Source organism: Patagioenas fasciata, chromosome 1 (assembly GCF_037038585.1).
Source record: "Patagioenas fasciata isolate bPatFas1 chromosome 1, bPatFas1.hap1, whole genome shotgun sequence".
Classification (NCBI taxonomy): Eukaryota; Metazoa; Chordata; class Aves; order Columbiformes; family Columbidae; genus Patagioenas; species Patagioenas fasciata.
The window spans coordinates 934087-945719 of NC_092520.1; the positions used below are offsets into that span (position 1 = coordinate 934087).

The 11633-nt window shown below is 66.7% G+C and overlaps 1 protein-coding gene across 1 annotated transcript; it reads left to right on the forward strand.

Annotated features, from left to right (window-relative positions):
- Positions 1–7418: 7418 nt before the first annotated feature.
- RHOG (ras homolog family member G) lies at positions 7419–9824 on the forward strand. The gene is made up of 2 exons (XM_065834935.2): positions 7419–7947; positions 8590–9824. Exons 1-2 carry the CDS (start codon positions 7792–7794, stop codon positions 9202–9204), a joined length of 771 nt encoding a protein of 256 aa, XP_065691007.1. The 5' UTR covers positions 7419–7791; the 3' UTR covers positions 9205–9824.
- Positions 9825–11633: the final 1809 nt, after the last annotated feature.

The window sequence follows — 11633 nt, forward strand, 5'->3', positions numbered from 1 at the left end:
CGCCCGGCCCCGCCGCGCCATGCCCTGGGGTGAGTGGGGCCGGGGGACCCGCAGGGGCTGGGGGGCCCGGGCCGGGGGGAGCAGTGGGGACCGGGGCAGCGGGACCCGCCCGGAGCGGGACGGCGGCTGCCGGGACCCCGGGATAATGGGACTAACGGGACCCGGGATAACGGGGTTAACGGGACCCGGGATAATGGGACTAGCAGGACCCGGGATAACGGGGTTAACGGGACTCGGGTTAACTGGACTAACGGGACCCCGGGATAATGGCGTTAACGGGACCCGAGCTAACGGGACTAACGGGACCCCGGAGTATTGAGGTTAACGGGACTAACGGGATCCGGGATAACGGCGTTAACGGGACCCGAGCTAACGGGGCTAACGGGACCCCGGGATAACGGCGTTAACGGGACCCGGGATGACGGGGCTGCCGAAGCTCCAGGGTGCTGCGGTTCGGAGGGGCCGGGACTGCTGCCCCAGGAGCCCGGGGAGCGAGGACAGAACCAGGGGGACAGAACCGCCCCGGGCCCCCGACCCCTTCCCGGGGCCACTGCACCGGCACCGCCCCCGCCGCCCCCGCCGTCCCCGCCGTCCTCGCCGTCCCCGCTGTCCCCGCCGTCCCCGCTCACTGCGCGACCCGCCGAGCGCTGCACCGTCCCAGCGCTGCACGGGCTGCGCTGCACGCCAGGGGGCGCCACACCGGGCACTGTACCCACTGTGCCCAGTGCCCTGCACTGCACTGCACCGCACCGCACCGCACTGCACCGCCTGCTGCACCCACCGCACCCAGAGGTGCTGGGTCCCCTCCTCTTGTCTCGGTGGAAGCAGCAGCTGCCAAAGCCCCGCAGGTGGGACGGATGGTGACACGTGGGGACGTCACCCGTCCCTGCTGCCGGGGCTGCGCCGCCGTGGGTGTTTCGGTGGGGCTGGCGCAGGAGTGCGGGCAGCAGGGGCACCCGCGGGTGCGGGGCTGTTCCTGGCACTGCCGGGAGCTGCCAGGCCGGCACAGCCCAGGGCTCGGGGCTGCGGTGTGGGCAGCGGGGACAGGGGTGGTGTGTGCGAGCAGGGACGGGCATCCTGCGCCCGGAGCTTTGGTGTGACCAGGGCGGTGAGAGGTGCCAACCTGGCCGGTGCTGGTGTGCATGACACGGTGCTGGGCTGCGCCTCTGCCGGCGCTGTGAGCGATGCTGGGCTGGTCGGTCACCGCGGGGCCACGGAGTGTGGCTGGGCTGGCTGGGCCCATCCAACCATCCACCCACCATCCACCCAACCACCCATCCACCCATCATACACCCAACCACCCGTTCATCCACCCATCATCCCCCCATCCACCCATCATCCACCCAACCACCCATCTATCCACCCATCATCCACCCATCCACCCACCCATCCAACCACCCATCCATCCATCATCCATCATCCACCCATTCATCCATCATCCATCCATCCATCATCCATCCACCCATCCATCATCCATCCACCCACCCATCCATCATCCATCCATCCACCCATCTATCCACCCATCATCCACCCATCCAACCACCCATCCATCCATCATCCATCCATCCACCCATCCATCCATCCATCATCCATCCATCCATCCATCATCCATCCATCCACCCATCCATCCATCCATCATCCATCCATCATCCATCCATCCATCCATCATCCATCCATCCACCCATCCATCCATCCATCATCCATCCATCCACCCATCCATCCATCCATCATCCATCCATCCATCCATCATCCATCCATCCACCCATCCATCCATCCATCATCCATCCATCCACCCATCCATCCATCCATCATCCATCCATCCATCCATCATCCATCCATCCACCCATCCACCCATCATCCATCCACCCATCCACCCATCCATCATCCATTCATCCATTCCCCATCGAACCATCTACCCATCATCCATCCACCCAACTATCCATCCAACTTCCACCATCTGTCATCCATTCATCCATCCATTCATCATCCATCATCCATCCAACCACCCATTCATCTATCAATCATCCATCCACTCAACCATTCATCCAACATCCGTCATCCATTCATCTGCCCATCATCCATCATCCATCCATCCAACATCCATCCACCCCTCATCATCCCTCCATCCTCTATCCACCCAACCACCATCCGCCCAGCCGTCCATCCTCCATCCATCCATCATCATCGATCCATCCTCCATCCAACCATCTACCCAACCATCCATCCATCCATCCTTCTATCCCTCCACCGTCCATCCCCCATCCCTGTCCATCCCTCTGTCCGTCCCTCTGTCCGTCCCTCTGTCCCTCAGCTCACTGGCCAGGAGGGAAATAAAATGAGGAAATGAGTCACGACGAGCCTGCAGCTGGAAAATGAGGAAAATCAAACCCTGCGACTCAGCGGGGAGGTTATTTCAGGTGGAGGCTATTCCAGCCGCAACGGCAGAGCCGGGGTCACCGGCGGCAGCGCGCCCATGCCGGCCGTGCCAGCACCGAAGCCCCGCCGCGGCACAAACCGCCCGCTCCGCCCCACGGGTCCCTGCTCCGGATCTGCAGATTGTGGTGGTTTCCTCTCTGCTCGCTGGGGCGGCGGCAGCGCCGGGGGCCGCGTGTGCTGCTCCCCCCGCAGAGCCGGAGGGAGCCCGGCTGTCCCCACAGCCCCAGGCGGCCGGGACACGGCGTCTGTCCTGCTGCCCGTGGCGTGGGGTGCAGGCTGTGGGGTGCAGGCGGTGATGCAGGGGCTGATCCGCACAGGGTCTGTGGTGCAGCGTGTGGGGCGCAGGGTGCACAGGATGGGGTACATGATGTGGGAAGGGGGGTGCACGGTTCCTGGTGCAGGATGTGGGGTGCAACATGCGTGGCGCAGGGTGCGCATGATGGGGTGCACGATGATGTGGGGAGTGGGGTGCACAGTCCACGGTGCACGGTTCGTGTTGCGTGGTTCGTGTTGCAGAGCTCATGGTGCAGGATGTGGGGTGCAGGGTGTGAGGTGCAGGGTGTGGGGTGCAGTGTGGGGTGCAAGGTGTGCAGCGCAGGGTGCACGATGATGTGGGGAGTGGGGTGCACAGTCCATGGTGCACAGTTCGTGTTGCACAGTTCGTGGTGCAGGGTGTGGGGTGCAGGGTGTGGGGTGCAGGGTGCACATGGCGGGGTGCACGATGATGTGGGGAGTGGGGCGCACAGCTCGTGCAGCGTGGTTTGTGTTGCACAGCTTGTAATGCACAGTTCGTAACGCATGGTTTGTGGTGCAGGATGTGGGGTGCAGGGTGTGGGGCGCAGGGTGCAGTGCCTGTGGTTCACAGCACACGGCGTGGGGTGCAGTGTGGGGCGCAGTGTGGGGCGCAGGCCCCGGCGCACAGCTCTGCCCAGCTTCGCTTTGGTCAGGTTTGGCACCACGGGGTGGGAGCCCATGGGGCGGCTGCTCCGCTGCCCGTTGGAAACCCCCCAGGGCTGCCCTGGCTGCGGGGAGCGGGTTCTGCTTCCCCTTTCTGCCGCACAGGACGTGAGTCGCTCTTCCCGTCCCGGGGGTGGCCACGGGGGAGGTCACGGCGCGTCCCCCGCAGCCCCATTGCCCACCCGCACCCCCTCCCCAGCACCCCAAATCCTGGGGGCTGCGACTGGGCAGCCTGGGGGCTCCGGTGCTCCACGCAAGCTGTGCCCCCCGGCCCCACCAGCCGCCTGCGCCCCGGTGTCTTGGGGGGGCTGGAAGGGGTTAATGGAGCTGCCGGCCATGGGCGTCCGGAGAACAGAGCTGGGCTTGTGCAGGCAGGATGGGCAGCGATGTCACCCTGTCCCCCTGCAACCCCAGCCGCGTCCTGCCCGGGGGTCCTGGCCCAATGCGTGGGTGCTCCCACCTCCCCCCAGCGTCTTGTGGTGGGGGCCGGACCCCACACGGATGCAGGTTGGGGTGCACGCAGCCCCCATGGCACCCACAGCCCCCATGGCACCTGCAGCCTCCTTGACAGCCTCCACCCCCATGGCACCCACAGCCCCATGGCACCCCCCACCCTCCCAGGGAGCTCAGGGCTGTGGGGACGGGTGCCCCGTGGGGCTGGGGGGCTGCAGCTGGAAGCATCGGTGGGGGGGGGGGCAGCTACAAGGGGTCTGCAGCCAAGGCCCCCGTGCTGCCCACATCCTGCTCCTTGGCACCGCGCAGGGCCCGGGGCTCTGGCTGCTGTGGCGCTGGGTCTGCACCGAGCCCCCTCCTCGGTGAGCAGGTCACACGGGTGACGTGGCCATGCCTGGGGTCCCCTCGCTGTGACACTGTCCCCCCCAACTCCACGGTGCCGGCGATGGCGCGAGCAGCCCCACTCCGGTGCCAGCACCCGCGTCTGCTCCTGCCCGGTGGCAACGCCGGTGTCACCGCCCCAGGCCATGGGGAAGTGTCCCCGTGTCCCCAGGCCCCTTCCCACTCTTCCTCCATCCCTGTAGCCACAACGATGCTCTCAGGGGCACGAGCTTTTCCGCTTGTCCCCGTCCCCTCCCCGGCAGCGCTGGGCCCGTCCCATCATGGGGACGGTGCCGCTGGGTGCCCGTGGCCCCACGGCCGGTTTGGGGGTGTGGGGTTTGTGCTCGGTGTGACCGGTGCCGTGTCCCACTGTGGTGGGGCCGTGGCTGGTGCTCGGGGACCACCCCGCTCCCCGCGGGATGGGGGCTGCAGACGGGGACACCGCTTTGTCCCTGTCCCCCGGCAGAGCCGCCCCCCACACCCGCTTGTGGCCGCAGCAGCTCCACCGCGTCCCCTGCGGCTCCTGCCCCAGTATTGTCCCTGGCTCTGGTGGCTCTTCCCGCCCGCCTCCCTCCCCCGGGTGTTCATAGACAGCAATGGGCTCCAGCCGTGCCCCCCCGGCCGCTGTGCCCATGGGGTGTCCCCAGGACCCCTGTGCCCCCTCTCAGGGCAGCAAACTGGGGTCCGGGGCTGCTGTGGGACCCCTCTCGCTGCCACCTCGGCTGGGTGACCCCGGCTGGCACCCGGGGCCGGGGGGACACCCGGTGTCACAGCAGCAGCCCGGGGGGACACCCGGTGTCACAGCACCAGCCAGTCCGGGCAGCTGGGAGACCCCAGCCTGGGGGGCAGTGGGGACCCCCCGCCGTGTGCCACAGCCCAGCCCCAAATAGCTACGGGGACCTTGGGGTGCCATGGGGACACTGGGGTGCCTGTGGGCCACGGGGGCAGCGGGAGCCTGATGGGGACTCGTGGGGCACCGTCGGTGGCTCCTGCTCTGGGGGTGCTGCCCCTCGCCCCCGTTTTCCCAAAGCGAAGCCCAGCTGGGGGTTGTTTTGGCCGGGGAGGGCTGCTTGTGGCTCTGGTGACCCGGTGCCCGCGGCCTCGGGCGAGCGGAGAATTGAACCTCAAATACCAACCAAAATGGCTTTCCAGGAAAATTCTCATTTTTTGCTGTCTCTTCTTCTACCCAATCTCATCAAAAAAGGGGGAAAAAACCCACGGCGCTGCCAGCCGCCCCGGGGCCGAGGGAGAGCGGGGCCCGTGACCCCTGAGCCCTGCGTGCAGTGCGGGGGAAAGGTGCTGAAACCAGGCCAGCGAGCACAAACTGGGGCAGACTGGCCTGAACTGGGCCAGATGGTCCCAACAGCTCAGCCTGGTCATCGCCTCCTTCTGTCCCCATCACCCTGGTCTTGTCCCCATCACCCTGCTCGTGCTCCCCCGATCCTGTTCCTGCTGCCCCTGTGACCATCACAGAATCACTGAGGTTTGTGTTGAGGGACCTTCCCAGCCCCCCACTGCCACCCCTGCCATGACAGGGACATCTTCACCAGCTCAGGGTGCTCAGAGCCCCGTCCAGCCTGGCCTGGGATGTCTCCAGGGATGGTTCATCCACCACCTCTCTGGCCAACCTGGGCCAGGCTCTCACCACCCTCAGGGTAACAATTTCTTCCTCATTTCCAGCCTCAATCTCTCTCCTCCAGTTTAACCCATCACCCCTTGTCCTGTCACAACAGGCCCTGCTCTAAAGTCTGTCCCCACCTTTTTTATGGGCCCCTTTTAAGTCCGCAAAGGCCGCGCTAAGGTGTCCCGGAGCTTCTCTTCTCCAGCTGAACATCGCCCTGATCCTGCTCACACCCCTGCCCCTTCTCCCAGTGCCCTGAACTCCCATGGCTGCTCTGAGCCCCACGGACCCCAGCGTGGGTCCCTCTGCCCATGCTGTGTGTCCTGCCCGTGCTGTGTGTCCTGCCCATGCTGTGTGTCCTGCCCGTGCTGTGTGTCCTGCCCGTGCTGTGTGTCCTGCTCGTGCTGTGTGTCCTGCCCGTGCTGTGTGTCCTGCCCATGCTGTGTGTCCTGCCCGTGCTGTGTGTCCTGCCCATGCTGTGTGTCCTGCCCGTGCTGTGTGTCCTGCCCGTGCTGTGTGTCCTGCCCGCGCTGTGCGTCCTGCCCGTGCTGTGTGTCCTGCCCGTGCTGTGTGTCCTGCTCGTGCTGTGTGTCCTGCCTGCGCTGTGCGTCCTGCCCGTGCTGTGTGTCCTGCCCGTGCTGTGTGTCCTGCCCGTGCTGTGTGTCCTGCTCGTGCTGTGTGTCCTGCTCGTGCTGTGTGTCCTGCCTGTGCTGTGTGTCCTGCTCGTGCTGTGTGTCCTGCTCGTGCTGTGTGTCCTGCCTGTGCTGTGTGTCCTGCTCGTGCTGTGTGTCCTGCCCGTGCTGTGTGTCCTGCCTGTGCTGTGTGTCCTGCCTGTGCTGTGTGTCCTGCTCGTGCTGTGCGTCCTGCCTGCGCTGTGCGTCCTGCCCGTGCTGTGTGTCCTGCCCGTGCTGTGTGTCCTGCCTGTGCTGTGTGTCCTGCCCGTGCTGTGTGTCCTGCCTGTGCTGTGTGTCCTGCCCGTGCTGTGTGTCCTGCCTGTGCTGTGTGTCCTGCCTGTGCTGTGTGTCCTGCCCGTGCTGTGTGTCCTGCCTGTGCTGTGTGTCCTGCCTGTGCTGTGTGTCCTGCTCGTGCTGTGTGTCCTGCCTGCGCTGTGTGTCCTGCCTACTGCTGGTTCCTGCACCTCCACCGAGCCCCCCAGCCCTGGGGGCAGTGTTTGCAACCAAAGTGGGGAGCAAATTGAGGCCCAAGTCCGCGCGTTCCTTGGTGACCCGCCCGCCATGCTGCGGGGTGAGGGCCCCGGCGCTGCCACCATCGCCTTCCTGCCACGGGCCGGGTGCCGGTGCCGGGGCTGCTCCTGGGGCTGCTCCCGCCGCTGCGCCCCGCACAGCCGGCACCCACAGACCCCCCGCCCCGGGAGCGCGTTTGCAGCGGGGAAACCGAGGCACGGTGCTGGGGCGGCTCCAGCAGCGCCGGGCGCAGCGGGCAGGGCGGGCGCCAGGCGGGGGGGGCACGGCGCGGCCCCCGGGCAGGAAGCCGCTGGCAGGGCGGGAAGAGGAAGAGCGACTTCCCCATGCGAGGGGGCAGGGACCCACGGGGGCTCCTGGGGGGACATGGCCCCTTGCACATCCCCAGACATAGGGACCCCCAGCCCGCGGCCCTGGGGAGGGTGTTTCCCCAGTTTGGGGCTCTGGGGAGGGGTTTTACCCCGGTTTGCGGCTCTGGGCCGGTGGAGCACCCCCGTTTCCCCTGCCACCTCTGCCCCAGCCCTGCGGCACACGAGCCGCTGCCGGCACCGCTGCTGTGGGGACAAATCCTTCAGGGCGGGCAGTGGCGGGGAAGGGGCCGCCAGCCCCCCGGGGGGGTCACTCCCACCTCCCCCGGCTGCAGCAGGAAGGGAGCAGGATGTGGCCCTTAATGGCAATTGCAGAGGGAACCTGAGGAAGGCAAACGGGGACAAACAGCTGCCGGAGCCGACGTCAGCACCGATGGCCGCGCCAGCTCGGCTGCGGTGCGCAGGGGCCGGGATGTGCGGGGAGCACCGGGCTCAGCACAGGACACACATGGAGCTGCTGGAGAGGGGCCAGAGGAGCCCCAGGAATGACCCGAGGCTGGAACAGCTCTGCTGGGGACAGGCTGAAAGGGTTCGGGTGTTCAGCTGCAGAACAGAAGCTTTGGGGACACCTTGGCGCGGCCTTTCCGGAATTAAAAGAGGCCCATGAGAAAGATGGGGACAGACTTTTGAGCAGGGCCTGTTGTGACAGGACAAGGGGTGATGGGTTAAACTAAAGGAGGGAGGTTGAGGCTGGATATAAGGAATTGTTGCCCTGAGGGTGGTGAGAGCCTGGCCCAGGTTGGGCAGAGAGGTGGTGGCTGAACCATCCCTGGAGACATCCCAGGCCAGGCTGGACGGGGCTCTGAGCACCCTGAGCTGGTGAAGATGTCCCTGTCATGGCAGGGGCGGCACTGGGGGGCTGGGAAGGTCCCTCCAACACAAACCAGCCGTGATTCTATGGTTTGTCCCATACACACCAGCCATGGTGGCAGCGCGTCAGTGCTGGGTCGGGGATGCCGTTCCCCCTCAGGGTGTCTCAGGTTCCTGACCACTGTGGGGGCTGCCAGGGGGGACATGAGTGGCCAGGAGGCTCACCCGGGTTATGGGATATGGGGGAACTGAGTGTGACCTGGCCCTCTGCACCCTCCTGCCTGGGGCTGCCCGTGCAGGGGGACCACGGTGACCCCAGTCCTGGCACGTCCCCCTCCCTGACGCTGTCCCCTCCCCGCAGGCTGCTGACGGAGGACGCGAGGGACACCGAGCCGCGGGGATGCAGAGCATCAAGTGCGTGGTGGTGGGCGACGGGGCGGTGGGGAAGACCTGCCTGCTCATCTGCTACACCACCAACGCCTTCCCCAAGGAGTACATCCCCACCGTCTTCGACAACTACAGCGCCCAGAACACGGTGGACGGCAGGACTATTAACTTAAACCTGTGGGACACGGCTGGCCAGGAGGAGTACGACCGCCTGCGGACGCTTTCCTACCCCCAGACCAACGTCTTCATCATCTGCTTCTCCATCGCCAGCCCGCCCTCCTACGAGAACGTCAAGCACAAGTGGTACCCGGAGGTGTGCCACCACTGCCCCAGCGTGCCCATCCTCCTCGTCGGCACCAAGAAGGATCTGAGAAACAACCCCGAGACCATGAAGCGGCTCAAGGAGCAGAACCAGGCGCCCATCACCACCCAGCAAGGGATCAGCCTCTCCAAGCAGATCCGCGCCGTCAAGTACCTGGAGTGCTCGGCGCTCAACCAGGAGGGCATCAAGGATGTGTTCACCGAGGCGGTGCGGGCCGTGCTCAACCCCGTCCCGGCCAAGCCCAAGAAGCCCTGCGTCCTCTTGTGACGGGGCGGCCGCTCAGAGACGATGCTGCCCCCGCCCCCAGCCCCCCGCCCGCCCCGGTGCCCCCCGCGCCTCGCCGCCCCCCAGGGACGGTGGCACCGGGGCCGCCAGCCCGGAGCCGCCAGCTTTAATAATACAGACCTCGTTTGCACTAACTGGGCGTCTGCCCTGGGGGCTCCCGCAGGACCCCCCGCCCCGTTCGCTTTCGGGTGACGCCTCTGTGGACCTGGCACAGAGCAACGCATCCTGAGAAGGGGATACCGGGGGGGCTGAACACCCCTCCTGCCCCCAGCACCCCACAGGGACCTGCCACCCCCCAGCACCCCATGGGGACCAGGGCCCTCAGCCCCTCTGTGCCAACCCCAGCGCTCGGCCGCCCCCAAGTACCCCAGTGACCCGGCACTGGCCCCGTCCTGCCGCGGGGTCTCCTGGGGGTGTTTCGGGGAGCCCAGCCCAGCGCAGCATCGCCGGTTCCCCGGGGCAGCGCCGGGCCGTGCAGCCCTGGCGGATCGGAGCCGGGCTGTGCCGAGGAGCCGGCGCGGGGCCGCGCGGGCAGAGGGACTCGCCTGTGACCAGCCGCTCCCCGTCCTGCTTCTTGTCCAATAAAGACACCTGCCCAGGTCCCGCGGCTCCTGTGCTCTCCCGCACGCGCCCACTGTCCCCAGCACGGGGACACCCCCGCAGCCACCCCGGGGGACACGGGTGGCCCTGTCTGAGCTGGGCCGGGACCCCTCGCCCTGCCAGGGCTGAGCACAGGGTGCTGGTGGCAGCGCTGCTGCTGCCGGGGTGTCTGACCGGGGTGTCCCTGACACAGCCAGCACGACCCCGGCCACCCCATGTCTGCTCGGGGCCAGCGCTGAGCTCCCCGGCCTGGGGACATGGCACGGGGTGGCCATGGGGACATTGGGGATGGGGACATGGCACAGGTTGGCCATGGGGACGTTGGGGATGAGGACATTGCAGGGAATAGGAATGGGGACATGGCACAGGGTGACCACGAGGACATTGCAGGGGCTGGCCATAGGGACACTGGGGATGGGGACATGGCACAGGTTGGCCATGGGGACATGGGGGATGCGGACATTGCATGGAATAGGAATGGGGACATTGCATGGGGTAGCCATGGGGACATTGCAGGTGGTGGCAGTGGGGACATTTGGGATGGAGCATTGCAAGGGATAGGAATGGGGACATTGCAGCCAGTGGCTATGGGGATATTGCATGGGGTTGCCATGGGGACATTGGGGATGAGGCATTGCAGGGGATAGGAATGGGGACATGGCATGGGTTGGCCATGGGGACATTGGGGGTGCTGACATTGTAGGGAATAGGAATGGGAACATTGTACGGGGTGGCCATGGGGACATTGCAGGGGGTGGCAATGGGGACATTTGGGATGGGGCATTGCAGAGGATAGGAATGGGGACATTGCAGCCGGTGGCTATGGGGATATTGCATGGGGTGGCCTTAGGGACATCGCACGGTGTGGCCATGGGGACGTTGGGGATGAGGCATTGCAGGGGATAGGAATGGGGACATTGCATGGGTTGGCAATGAGGACATTGGGGATGGGGACATTGCAGGGAATAGGAATGGGGACATTGCACAGGGTGGTCATGGGGACATTGGGGATGGGGACATTGCAGGGAATAGGAATGGGGACATGGCACGGGGTGGCCATGGGGACATCGGGGATGGGGACATTGCAGGGACGGGCACAGGGGCTGCAGGGGTGACGTTCCTCCCGGGGAGCCCCCCAGACACCCCAGCTCGGGCTCTGCCCTGTCCTGCCCTGCCCTGCCCTGGAGCTGCAGGCAGGGGCCATGGCCCAGTGTTCCCATGTCCCCGTGTCCCCGTGTCTCCACACCAGAGGCTGCAGCACTGGCACGTCCTGGGGCCCCGCGGCCAAGGGCCGAGGCCGGTGACGGTGGCAGCGAGGGACTGGCCGCAGCCCCACTGCTCGGCTGCGCTCGCCGCCCCCGCGGCTGCCGGCACGTGCTGGCCAGCGGCCGGAGCAGGGGGGCTGGGGGGCCCTGCTGCTGGGGACACGGGCCCCTTGTGTGGCCGGGCCGGAAGGGCCGAGGGCTGGCGCCCGCCACAACCCGCCTTTGTTCCCACTGCCGCGTCCCGGCCAGAGCCGGGGCTGCCGGGGTCGACGGTGCCATGGGGCAGGGTGGCCCTGGCCTGTCCCATCGCCGCCCCCAACCACGGCCGGGCCTTGCTGCAGCCCCCGGGACTGGGGCAAAGTGCGGCCCCCAGAGCCACACAAGAGGCCCAGCCCGGTCCTGGGGGCTGCACCAAATCTGCTCCCACCGGGGGCCCCCATGGCCACATCCTGCTCCCCAGCATGGTCCCTGCGGGCTGTGTCCTCCGTGTCCTGCTCCGGCAGCAGAGCCAGGGTCTGACCTTCACCCCCACCACCATCCGGGGGG

What these genes read in the sequence shown, in the direction of transcription:
- RHOG (XM_065834935.2), top strand. Translation starts at nt 7,792, where the DNA reads ATGGCCGCGCCAGCTCGGCTGCGGTGCGCAGGGGCCGGGATGTGCGGG. An exon ending in GCTGGGGACAGGCTGAAAGG is followed by an intron (nt 7,948 to 8,589) that starts GTTCGGGTGTTC and finishes CCCTCCCCGCAG; the next exon opens with GCTGCTGACGGAGGACGCGA.